Below are 12,999 nucleotides of genomic sequence, written 5' to 3' on the forward strand. Positions count from 1 at the left end.
CAAAAAGAATAAACTACCTCAGGAGAAAATTTAACCAAGGAAGGGAAAGACTTGGTCCTCTGAAAACTACACAACACTGTTGAAAGAAATTGAATACCAAAAAATGAAAAGATACCACACTTACAGGTTGTCAGAATTAATATTGTTAAGAAGTCCATATTATCCAAGGCAATCTACAGATCCAATGCAATCCTTTTCAAAATACCAATAGTATTTTTCAAAGAACTAGAATAATTCTAAAGTCTGTATAGAACCAAAAAAGACCATCAATAGGGCAGCCTGGGTGGCACAGCGGTTTAGCGCCACCTTCGGCCCAGGGTGTGATCCTAGAGACCCGGGATCAAGTCCCATGTCGGGCTCCCTGCATGGAGCCTGCTTCTCCCTCTGCCTGTGTCTGCCTCCCTCCCTCTCTCTCTCCTCTCTCTCTCTCTCTCTGTATCTCATGAATAAATAAATAAAATCTTAAAAAAAAAAAAAGACCATCAATAGCCAAAGCAATCTTGAGAAACCACAAAGCTGGAGGTATCACAATCCCAGATTTCAAACTATACTAGAAAACTATATAGTAATCAAAATGGTATCTGGCACAATACAGACTCCTAGGTCAACAGAACAGAACTGGTAGCCCCAAATAAACCCATGTTTACATATGGTCAATTAATCTACAACAAAAGTGGCAAGAATATACAATAGATAAAAGACAGTCTCATCAATAAGTGGTGTTGAGAACACTAGACAGCTACAAGCAAAAAAAATAAAACCGGACCATTTTTGTACACCATACAACTTACATCATACACAAAAGTGCACTCAAAATGGAATAGAGACCTAAATATATGGCTGGAAACTAGAAACTCGTAAAGGAAAACATAGTAATCTCTTGGATACTGGCCTTAGCAACACTTGTCTGGATCTGTCTCCTCATGTAACAGAAGCAAAAGCAAAAACAAACTATTGTGACTACATCAAACTAAAAAGCTTTTGTACAGCAAAGGAAACTAACAAAATGAAAAGTCAACCTACTAAATAATGATAACATTATTTGCAAAAGATATATCCAACAAAGGGCTAATATCCAAAATGTATAAAGAACTAATTCAATTCATGTAACACCCCCAAAAAATCAGATTTAAAAAATGGCAGAGAATCTGAATAGACAATTTTCCAAAGACATCCAGATGGCCAAAAGACACATGAAAAGATGCTCAACATGCCTAATCGTCAGGGAAATGCAAATCAAAACCACAATGAGATATCCCCTCACATCAGTCAAAATGAGTGGTACCAAAAACACAAGAAATAAGTGTTGGCAAGGATGTGGAGAAAAAGGAACCTTCATGCACTGTTGGTGGGAAAGTAAGTTGGTGCAGCCACTATGGAAAACAGTATGGAGGTTCCTCAAAAAATTAAAACTAGAAGTACCATTCCACTACTGGATATTCACCCCAAGAAAACTAAAACACTAATTCAAAAAGATATATGCACTCCTCTGTCTATTGCAGCACTGTAGCCAAGATATAAAAACAACCCAAGTGTCTGGCAATAGATGAATGGATAAAGATGTGGAATATTACTCAGCCATTAAAAAGAATGAAATCTTGCCATTCACAACATGGACGGACGGATGGACCCAGAGGGTATTATGCTAAGTGAAATTAAGTGAAAAACAAAACAAAACAGAAACAGACTCATAAATACAAAGAAGTTGGAGGTTGCCAGAGGGGAGAAAGGTGGGGGTGACAAGCAACATCGGTGAAAGGAACTAAGAGATTCAAACTTCAAGGCTTTCCAGCAATGACAACCTCCCAGAACATGCCTCTTGCAAATGACTTCCTCTATCCCTCCCTGGAAGAACAGAGAGGAGGCACAAGAAGCAGAGCCTGGTGCAGAGCTCTAATTCCTACCTCACAGATATAAAATCACCACCATCTGTAGCCATGCACAAATAGCAGTTTTATGTATTGGCTGTCCTTTGCCAACCTATAGGGAAGAAAAGCAAAGCTTCCAGGATGCTCCTTCAGACAGAAGCATCACTAAAAGCAACTTGAATCAAAATGAGTGGAAAACCATCCCAATAAACACACTTTAGGTTAAAAAAAAAAAAGGGCCCCAAATTTCCAGTTATAAAGTAAGTAAATTCTGAAGATGAGAAGTACAGCATAGAGAATATAGTCATTAATTTTGTAGTAACTTTGTATGGTGATGAATGGCAATTTATTGTGGTGAGTATTGTTGAACACTATGTTGTACACCTGGAACTAATATATTAGTGTACAACAAGGTCAACCATACTTCAACTTAAAAAATGTAAATGGACCAAACATTCCAATTAAAAGGCAGAGACTGTCAACCTGGATTAAAAACAAGACCTAACGATATGCTCCCTATATTAAAAAAAAAAAAAAAAGGACTTTAAATCCAAAGATAGACGAGTATTTGCTCATAATTATTTCATTTTCTTTTATTTGAAAGCACAAAAGCAGGATCAGCACAGACTTATCAAAGGGTTTTAGGTCAGAGAAAAGTCATTCATTTCATACTTCTACAAACATGCACTAACACCAACTCTGTGTGCAAGACTTTGTGCTAGGTGCTTCAGGGATGTACCAAGAGAGGAGAACTGATGGTCTGTGCTAAAAGTGCCACAGAACTCAGAAGGACAGGAGGATGTAAACTGTGAGATTTCTCTGCTTGGGCTGAAGTATGGATGTAGGGGAGAAGGGCAGAGATCAGCCAAGGCTCTGTGGAGGTCACATAGCCCTGTGCCCAAAGCACCAGGAGGTTCTGACAAAGGAATAATTTGGTGTTCATTATTCAATTTATTTTCTGAACTGGAGTCCAGATATCCAGTTGAGTGGTTAAAAGCATGAACTTTAGCATGAACTTTAGTCAGGGATCTGGACTCCAGCTCTGCTGCAGACCACTCTGAGACCCAGGACAAATTACTTAGTGCTCCTAAGCCTCACTTTCTTCATGTGAAAAGGAAATAATTATTTCAGTGTTATAGGATGTCTAAAAGAAATGAGAGAATGTTGCAAAATGCACTATATATATAGAGTGTTTGCTTAATGCATTAATGTTCTTAGAGAAACGGAATGTACCCTCTACCCCTCAAAAAACAAAGCCTTCAATGATGAAGATAGCAAAAATGAAGAGCACAGCACTACATACAGTCTCTTAATAATGATAAATTAGAAAAAAATAGGCCAAAGATAAAATGAAGGTGAGGCAGAAAACAGTATCTTTCACATAGGAGGCATGTAATGTTTCCAGGCCCTTTTGATGACTGAATGACCCAAATAACAGAGGGACCAAAGTCTTGCAGTGCTAACAGCTACCTTCCATTTGTAGAACAGCAGTGCGCTGCAGGTATGTAAAACCATAAAGCAACTGGTGTGCCTTGCGATTCATGGCGGAATGCTTTAGAGTTTTTATATTACACAGAAGTGCAAATTCCCAGAAGTGTCTATGAGGTTCCTTCGGGCAGTAAAGAGCAGGTGAGTGCAGGAAACAGCCACTGACAGCCACAAAGAGAAGTGAGGAACCAGGAAGCCCTAAGGAAGCCCCTTGGGCAGCTGAGCACGAGCCACCATGGATGGGGACAGCTCTAGTTCTCCAAGAGGAATGAAAGCAAGTCTCTTTTTGAACTTTCGTCTCTGATTCTACTTTTACCACTTCTTACTGTTATTAGCAACAATGTCCATTTCTGCTCCCTGGTGGCTTCGCTACCTGCCTGCTCTCCATGTTTCTCTAGGACTTTGCTCCACTGCACCAGCGAATTCCCTCTCCCAGAGAGTATCCTGTATAGGGTGTCCTGTCACACACATCACAGGACACTGCTGTCCTTCAGACCTAGTCTCTTGCTGCTTCCCCTTAGCTCAGACGCTGATTCCTGATCAGTCATGTGTAGCCGGGCTGCAGGGTCACAGGACTCAAGGTATAGTGGCCTGTGTACACACGGACCTACTCATAGCTGTTGTGCCTGGCAGGCACTCCCAGTTCCCATGGCCCATGTGGGATCGCAGGTTCACTTCAAGACTTTTTATATTTTTAAGTAATCTCCACACCCAACACAGGGCTTGAACTCAGAACCCCAAGACCAAGAGTCCCTACTGACTAGGTCAGCCAGGTGCCTCCCACAGGTTCACTTCAAAACATGGCAGGTCAAAGAACGTTCCCTGTCACGAGCTGCTCATAACCGCGGGGTCAACAGGGATCAGTTTTCGACATCCAAGCGAGGTTTGAGAAAATCATAAGACCAAACTGAAAGAACTCTGAAGTGACTGGTTTGGTGTATAACATCTGAATAGAATTTTTTTAAGAGTTGGCAGGGACCTAAAAGGCCATCTGGTCCAAACCCACTCTGTGCAGTGATCCAGGCCCCAGAGTCTGTAACTAGCACAGAATAAAAGCCCTGAGGTCCCAACTTCTAGTCCATGTTCTTTCCCTACACGGCAGTGAACATTAGTAGTTAGTTCCAGTCACTAGCAATGACAAAAGGAGATCTCATTGAAAGAATATAACTTCATGCCAAGTAGAACCTCAGGGCATTTTCAAGTAAACTGTATCCTTCATCCTGGCTAACCCATGCAATGAAGAGGAACAATAATGGGCATCTGTGGGCTGGTATTCACTCTATCATAAGCCACATAAACATGATTTGCAATGTTCCGCCTTCATGATGCCTTTGGTTAAGGAAAGAGATGAATCTCCCCCTACATCTTCTTGAAAATTCTAAAAAAACTAACTGAAGGCACAAAAAGGTCACATGACAATTTGCATCCCTTGGATTTGCTTGGCAGAGTTACTTAGACAAATTACTCTCATGGGAACACTGTCCAAGTGCCTCCTCTGCATCTCTCAAAGAAGCCAAGGTGAACTTCTCTACCACCTTTTCTTGTAAATTAAATAAATTAATGTAAATTAAATAAAAACTGTAAAACTCTTTATCATCCACACATGCTGTGGCACTCCAATTCTGAAACAAGACACCGGGATGCCTGGATGGCTCAGCGGTTTAAGTGCCCGCCTTCAGCCCAGTGTGTGATCCTGGAGACCTGGGATCGAGTCCCACATCGGGCTCCCTGCATGGAGCCTGCTTCTCCCTCTGCCTGTGTCTCTGCCATTCTGTGTCTCTCATGAATAAATAAAATCTTTAAAAATAAATAAATAAAAGGGGAACATAATAGGTTGAATGTTTAAAAAAAAATGAAACAAGACACCATTATATCTTACCATTTAAATTTTTTTTTAATTTTTTTTTTAATTTATTTACGATAGTCACAGAGAGAGAGAGAGAGAGAGAGAGAGAGAGAGAGAGAGGCAGAGACACAGGCAGAGGGAGAAGCAGGCTCCATGCAGGGAGCCTGGTGTGGGATTCGATCCCGGGTCTCCAGGATCGCGCCCTGGGCCAAAGGCAGGCGCCAAACCGCCGCGCCACCCAGGGATCCCCCCATTTAAATTTTTTTTTAATTTTTATTTTTTTTAATTTATGATAGTCACACACAGAGAGAAAGAGAGAGGGAGAGAGAGAGAGGCAGAGACACAGGCAGAGGGAGAAGCAGGCTCCATGCACCGGGAGCCCGATGTGGGATTCGATCCTGGGTCTCCAGGATCGCGCCCTGGGCCAAAGGCAGGCGCCAAACCTCTGTGCCACCCAGGGATCCCCATTATATCTTACCATTTAAAAAAAAAAAAAGATGCTGGACATTTGAAAAAAATGTCCTATGCACTCTGTAGTCAGAAAAACCAAACACTGGCTTTCTGTGGCAAGCTGGAGGAATGTGTTGTAAAAGTATACATCCTTTTAAAAAAAAAAAAATTATTTATTTATTCATGAGAGACAGAGAGAGAGAGGCAGAGACAGGCAGAGGGACGTGGGACTCGATCCCGGGACTCCAGGATCACGCCCTGAGCCCAAGGCAGACGCTCAACCACTGAGCCACCCAGGTGTCCCAAAAAGTATACACCCTTTATATGAATGCAAACCCATGACAGTAGGAAGTAAAAAATATAGGCGCCTGGGTGGCTAAGTCAGTTAAGTGGCTGCCTTTGGCTTGGGTTATGATCTTGGGGTGCTGGGATCAGGCCCCATGCTGCTCAGCGGGGGAGTCTGCCTCTCCCTCTGACCCTCCTACTTGTACCCTCTTTCTCACCCTCTCAAATAAATAAAATCTAAAAAAAAAAAAAAAAAAAAAAAAAGTCAAAAATAATGCACAAGATTTTCTTGCAATAGGTAATCTAGGAGTTTTACAAAACCCATGACCGCACTCCTTCAAAAACCCAGACTTGCCTCAGAACGTAAGTCAGCCATCAAGGGGGTGTGTGATGAGTGATCCAACTGCTGAAAACCCAGTGGGACCCTTACTCACAGGAAGGGGGAACTAATGGTCTACTGTAACTCTGCAAAACTCTACCTTGCAAACAGCACGGGGCCAAGATGCATCCTGAATGCAAAGAAGGAATGAACGGTTTCTCCTTTTTTTTTTTTTTCCATTTAATGATGTGGTCAGTTTGTTGTTATTGTGGGGTTTTTGAGATATGGTTTACATACCATAAAATTTACCCCTTTTAAATGACTATATTTAGTTTTTAGTATATTCATAAGGTGTGCAACCATCACCACTATGTAATTAGCAGAATGTTTTCATTACCCACAAAGAAACTCCATACCCACCAGGAGTCACTCCTCCTTCCTCCTAGTCCTTGGCAATCAATAACTGGCTTCCTGTTCTATGGATTTGCCTATTCTGGACAGTTCGTGTAAATGGAATCACTCAACATGTGACCTTTGGTGTCTGACTTCTCTCACCTAATATAACATTTTCAAAACTGATCCATGATGTAGCACACACATTGGTTCTTCATTTCTCTTTATTGCCAAATAATATTCCATTGTGTGACTATACCATTTTATTAATCCATTCATCACTTGATGAACCTCTGGGTTGCTTCCACTTTTTGGCTGTTATGAATAGTGCTGCCATGAACATTCATGTACAAGTTTTTGTGTGGATGTTTTCATTTCCCTTGGGTATATATACCTTGAAGTGGAATTGCTGGGTCACATGGTAACTCCATATTTGAACTTTTAGGAATTGCCAGACTATTTTCCACAGTAGCATATGCTGTGGCACTCCAATTCTGAAACAAGACACCATTACATCTCACCACTGAAATTTTTTTAACCAATTTACATATCTACCAACAATCTATGAGGGGTCCTAATTTCTCTACATCCTCACCAAACCTAGTCCATCTGATTGATTGTAGCCATCCTCAAAGGCTACAGAATGATACGTCTCCCTGCAGTTTAGATATGCGTTTCCCTGATGATGAAAGACGTCAAGCATCTTTTCATGTGTGTATCAGTCATCTGTGTTGGAGAAACATATTCAGATTCTCTGGTCATTTTTCTACTTGGGTTGTCCTTTTATTATTGGATTATAAAAGTTCCCTGATCAGATCTATGATATGAAAATCTCTCTCATCCTGTGGGCTGTCTTTTCATTTTCTTGGTAGTATTCTTTAATGCACAAAAGTTTCTCATTTAAAAAAAAAAAGTTTCTCATTTTGATGAGATCCAATATATTTTTTCTTTTGGTTGCTGATCTTCGTCAATTCTATTAATATACAGTTGTTTCCACGGAGAACGGACTACAATGACTAATTAGCCAAGTGTCTTCCTCATTTTTATTACAAATGTGATATAACAAACTGCTTATTCAGTTAGCATGTCTGCTCTCACTTCTCCCTTGGAAGAGAATAGGTGGTTGTGATTTGTTTAATGGAGAGGAAACAAATTGAGGCTTTCATATTATGGATTGGAAATATTCATCTCAGAGAGTAAAATTGGGAATATAATCCTGAACGTCCAGGTGCTTCTTTTTTTTTTTTTTTTTTAAGATTTTATTTGTTTATTCATGAGAGACAGAGAGAGAGAGAGAGGCAGAGACACAGGCTGAGGGAGAAGCAGGCTCCATGCAGGGAACCTGACGTGGGACTCGATCCTGGATCTCCAGGATCACGCCCTAGGCTGAAGGTGGCACTAAACCACTGAGCCACCCGGGCTGCCCCGTCCAGGTGCTTCACTTGAACTTCTGCTGCCCGATGTCAACAGGCCCAACATCCTAGTACCCTCCTGTCCTGCAGCTCCCACCTCCAGGCCCCCCACTGGGGCTCCGGCTCCACCCTCTCTTCTGGCCCCCCACTGTGACCATTCCCCAAGGCTATCTCCACAGCCAGCTCCCTCTATATGCTGTCCCTGGCTGCCTTCAAGGCTCCTACTTTCACTAGGCCAGTCCTCACCTCCCTCTGCCTCTGGGCCCTACCAGCCCAGACACCTGCAGCACAGAAGCACCTTCTCTTCGAGCCACTGACCCCTCTGAGCTGTATGATGTATATCTATGTTCTCCCACTCACCAGGCTTCAAACCTCAGAATCTTCTTTGATTCTTCCTTCTCCCGCTCCCCCACATCGATGCCACCTACCAGAGCAGCCTCTGACCCAGCACGGTTCTCTCTCCACCCTAATCTCTCCAGCCCTAGGGCACTGCCACACTGTTCCTCCTTGAATTCTCGTTTCACTCCTGCTCCTCTGCTCCAATCCCATGAAATACTCCCTGCCACCTAAAGCCCTCCGTAATGTGACCCAATCTGTCCTTCCCACCTCATCTGCTTCTACTTTTCTCATCACCAACCCTCCACTCCAGCCACACCATGCTACCCACTGTTTCCGACATGCCCTGTTTCTATCCTACAGGACGTCCACATGGTCATGTATGCCATCCCTCCTCCCCGGCCAGCCCCTTCTTTTCCACCTACCAATCCGTCCTCCTCAGTTCAATCCCGCTTCCTTCATTAACCCTGCCCCTCTCCGTTCATTCCTGAATCACCTGTCTCTACCATTTCCTGGACCCTCAACCATTCATTCTAGTTGCTCAGATGAGATACGTTCCTGTTCCAAAGCCCCACATCCCCCTGAGGGTACAAGTAAACACTGAGCACCCATAGGTACTCTGCTAGGCATCAGAGCTACAATAAAGGGAGGAAAAGAAAAAAAAAAAAGGGAGGAAAAGACAAAAATTCTGGGATTGTCTCACAGAACTCGGGGGCAGGCCCAAGGGGTTGGTAACGACTAATTAAAGAATTAAATTCAAGGGGTGCCTGGGTAGCTCAGGTGGTTAAGCGTCTGACTCTTGATTTCAGCTAAGTTCATGATCTCAGGGTTGTGAGATCAAGCCCTGCATCAGGCTGTGCACTCAGCAGGGAGTCTGCTTGGGATCCTCCCTCTCCCTCTGCCTCTGCCCCTCCCCCAGCTCGGGTATGCTCTCTCTCTCTCAAATAAATAAATCTTTAAAAAAAGTTATATTCAATAAATGTGCTCTTTCAACTGTGCTAAATTCTACAAAGGAAAAATACTAAGCATCAGGAAGGCACAGGGCAGGGAGAAAAGGCCCTCATTAGGTTGTTCAGGACAGGCTCTGCAGGAGGAGGGTAAGTTCTTCTTTAGGTAACCTGCCTTCTCTCGCTACATGTCCTGAGTTCCTGGAGGTAGGCCCTGCTTCATTGGCCCTCTTAGTGGTCTTAGCACATGGCATAACAGGTGAAGGAATCCGTGAGTGACTCGGTACAGGAAGGGGAGGATTCTGGAGCAGGAAAGCATATCATCCGGGAAACAGCCCTGGGTTCAAATCCCAGCCCTGCCACTCATAAGCTCTGAGCATATTATTTGACCTCTCCATGCCTCAAAACTAACCATCTCCCTCATAGAGTGGCGGTGAAGACTCTGTGTAAGTATATATGCAAAACCCTATGCAGGCCTAGTACATGAAAGCACCCAATAAACAAATGGTGGCTACTGACATCCTTATCATTATTTGTATTATTGTTAGAGGACTCAAAGGCAGGAAATGAGCTCTGAGAGTCATAGATTAGGTTATCAAATTTGGGCCAACTCACTACTGAGACTTCTTCTGAGTCTGGATTTTCTATGGTCTACAAAGGCAATGTGCCCAGGAGGGTTTCCCTGAAAGCACGCAAGGCTCTTGCCAATCCATGATCTCCCCAAAACTTGCTCTGCTTGAGGTCTGGTTTCCTGTTCTGACTGACTTCACACTTTAAGTAAGGCCCCAGGAATCTGAGGAAAAAGAGAAGCAAAGGTCATCATGGCCACTTCCTAGTTTGCCTGGCACTTATCTATAAAAGGAAACACAAAAGAACGCTTCACCCTTCCAAGTCTGGCCGCTCTCTTCTGCTGGCTGTCTCCATCCATCTTCCCCCGATTGGGGGCAGGAGGGTAGTGCAGGGTACAGCAGGTGAAATAACGGCCTGCCAAAGACGTCCAAGTCCTGATTCTTAGAACCATACATATGTCAAGTTACATGGCAAAGAGAAATTAAGGCAGCAGGTGGGATTAAAGCTGCCACGCACCTGACTGTAACACAAGGACATGTTCCTGGGTTATCTAGGTGAGCCCAATGCAATCACAGGGTTCTTCAAACGTGGAAGAGGAAGCAGAAGTCAGTGTCAGAATGATATAGGAAAGACTCAACCGGCTACCGGTGGCTTTGAAGATGGAAAAAGGGCCATGAGCCAAGAAATGTGAGCAGCCCCTAGAAGCTTGAAAAGGCACTGAAATGGATTTTCCCCTAGAGCTTCCAGAAAGGAATTCAGTCCTGCTGAAACCTTAATTTTAGCCCACTGAGACCCATTTTGGACTTCTGCCCTCCAGCGCTGTAAGATAATAAATCTCTGTTGTTTTAAGCCACTAAGTTTGTGGTAATTTGTTATAGAAACAACAGAAACTAATACACAGAGCTAATGCAAATAAATACGAATGTACTGTTCTCTCCCTGGGGCTTTAGGGCTTCAGAGGCAATGCCTAGAGTCAGAGTGGGGGCAGCCAGTAAATGCTACTACCTTTTACGCAACAAGCTTTAATAAAAGGATGCTTAAAATAGTTCTTAAGAGGCACTGGTGCAGTAGAAAGAGTTTGAGGGCAGGCGGAGCTTGATCCGGTTTATCAGCTATGTGAGTTTTCCATACTTTCCTTAACTCCCCTGGGCCTCAGGTCCTCATCCATCAAAATCAGGATGACCACCCCACAGGAGGTGAAAGTTACAAAAATTAAATGGGGCCCTGGGGATGACAGAGCTTGGCCCCAAGGAAGCAGTCAGTAAACAGCTACTCTTCCAGCCTCCTTCCTTCTACAAAGTCTCAAGGATTAGGCACACTCACAGAATGTCCTAGTTCATCACCTCTCCCTTATAGATGCAAAGATAGAGGAGCAGAAGCCCATCTCCTTCAACCTACCCAAGAAGTTGGGAGTCAGGCTGAGGCTCCATACACTCATTTATTCAACAGATCTTTATCGTAAGGCCAGGGCTACGGTGGCAAGCAAAACGGACTGGTCTCTACCTTCACGGAGCTTACATGCCAGCAGAACCGACGTTCATCAAGTGCCAGGCAAACAAATACATAGTCCCATCACGGATAGATAGCTACAAGGGAGAGGTGCGCAGGCCATGAGGGACGAGATCAGAGAGTGGATGCGATCTAACCAGGACGATCTAACCAGGACGTCAGAGATGCTTTGTGGAAAACAGCAGAGGAGCTAAGAGCTGAAGGACGATTAGCGTTAACTAGATGACACAGGGATACACACAAAAAGGCCCGATGGTGAGGGTAAAGCCTAAATAAAAGAAGGCCAGCATGGCTGGGGGGTAGAGAGAAAAGGGGAAGAAGGGAAGGAAGGGGAAGAAAAGAGTTCTCTGGTTTGACTGGCTGGGTGATGGGTTCCATTCCCCAAAACAGGAAACACTGGAAGAGGGCCATGCTGGAGGTGAGTTGGGGAGGGGTGGATCCTGAGGTCAGTTGCAGATGTACGGGGTACCTCTGGGACGTCTCAGCAGAGCTAGCGCCTGGGCATTTGGATATATAAGATATGTAAGTTTGGAGTTTACATGGAACCTCTGGGCTGGGAGTGTAAACCTGGTGTCACATGTGAGCAAACAGTGATGGAAGCAGAGAAGGGGCCTGGGTAGGACGGCCTACTAGAGAGACAAGGAGGCCTCTGACAAACATTTAACACCCAAAAGCTGGAAGGTGACTGCAAAGGCAGCTGCAAGGAGCAGGTCTGGGAAGCAGAGTGTCACATCACATATGAGAGCAGATTGTATCCAGGAAGAAGAAGTGGTCAACATTATCCAACATTACCATAAGATTCCGTAAGACGCCACCTGACTGATGGGACCCTGCTTGCCCAGCTGGGTGACAATACTGGGGAGACCTGATGTCCAGGAGGTGAGGCCTATTAGATATTCTCCTGGAGGGCCCTGGGAAGTGACTCAGATATTAAGAAGTTCAGGGATCCCTGGGTGGTGCAGAGGTTTAGTGCCTGCCTTTGGCTCAGGGCGCGATCCTGGAGACCCGGGATCGAATCCCACATCAGGCTCCCGGTGCATGGAGCCTGCTTCTCCCTCTGCCTGTGTCTCTGCCTCTCTCTCTCTCTCTTTGTGACTATCATAAAAAAAAAAAAAAAAAAAAAAAAAAAAAAAAAAAAGAAGAAGTTCAACTGTTACCTGCTTCCTAAGGAAAAACAAACATCAGAGCAGAGACCTGTTGAATCCAATGGCCTGGCCTCAGGAACTGGCTCAAACCAGAGTACAGAAAAGAGCAGATACTGGCCTGAACACATCCCCTGTCCCAAGGCTGGTTAAATATGTATAGCTTTAAAACTAGGGCAGTACTTGAGACCTGACACCGGGGCGCAGGGCAGGGGGCTCCTCCTCTTCCGCAGGTACCCAGCTGGCAAGGCGCCTGGACTGGAGCCTCCCACTGAAGCAACAGCAGAGCCCTGCTTTCCAGCCCTTCTGCCCCCAGCACTGAATCCACTTACCTGGTAAGACTCCTGGACCTTGGACTCTGTCCGTCTCCTTTTCCTGCTCGTCTGCTCGCTCTGAGTTCTCAACCACCTGATCCAACTCCTCACTCAGCTAAA

The 12,999-nt window shown here is 44.3% G+C and overlaps 1 protein-coding gene across 4 annotated transcripts in view; it reads right to left on the reverse strand.

Moving 5' to 3' along the window:
- PACC1 (proton activated chloride channel 1) overlaps positions 1 to 12,999 on the reverse strand; it is a 39,177-nt gene that overhangs the window by 21,554 nt on the left and 4,624 nt on the right. For all 4 annotated transcript variants that reach the window (XM_025429868.3, XM_025429867.3, XM_049112084.1 and 1 more), the window contains exon 2: positions 12,898 to 12,994. In XM_025429868.3, coding sequence (XP_025285653.1) covers positions 12,898 to 12,994 — 97 coding nt within the window. The remainder of the gene's footprint in view (positions 1 to 12,897; positions 12,995 to 12,999) is intronic.

This window comes from Canis lupus, chromosome 7 (genome assembly GCF_003254725.2).
Source record: "Canis lupus dingo isolate Sandy chromosome 7, ASM325472v2, whole genome shotgun sequence".
NCBI classification, from domain to species: Eukaryota; Metazoa; Chordata; class Mammalia; order Carnivora; family Canidae; genus Canis; species Canis lupus.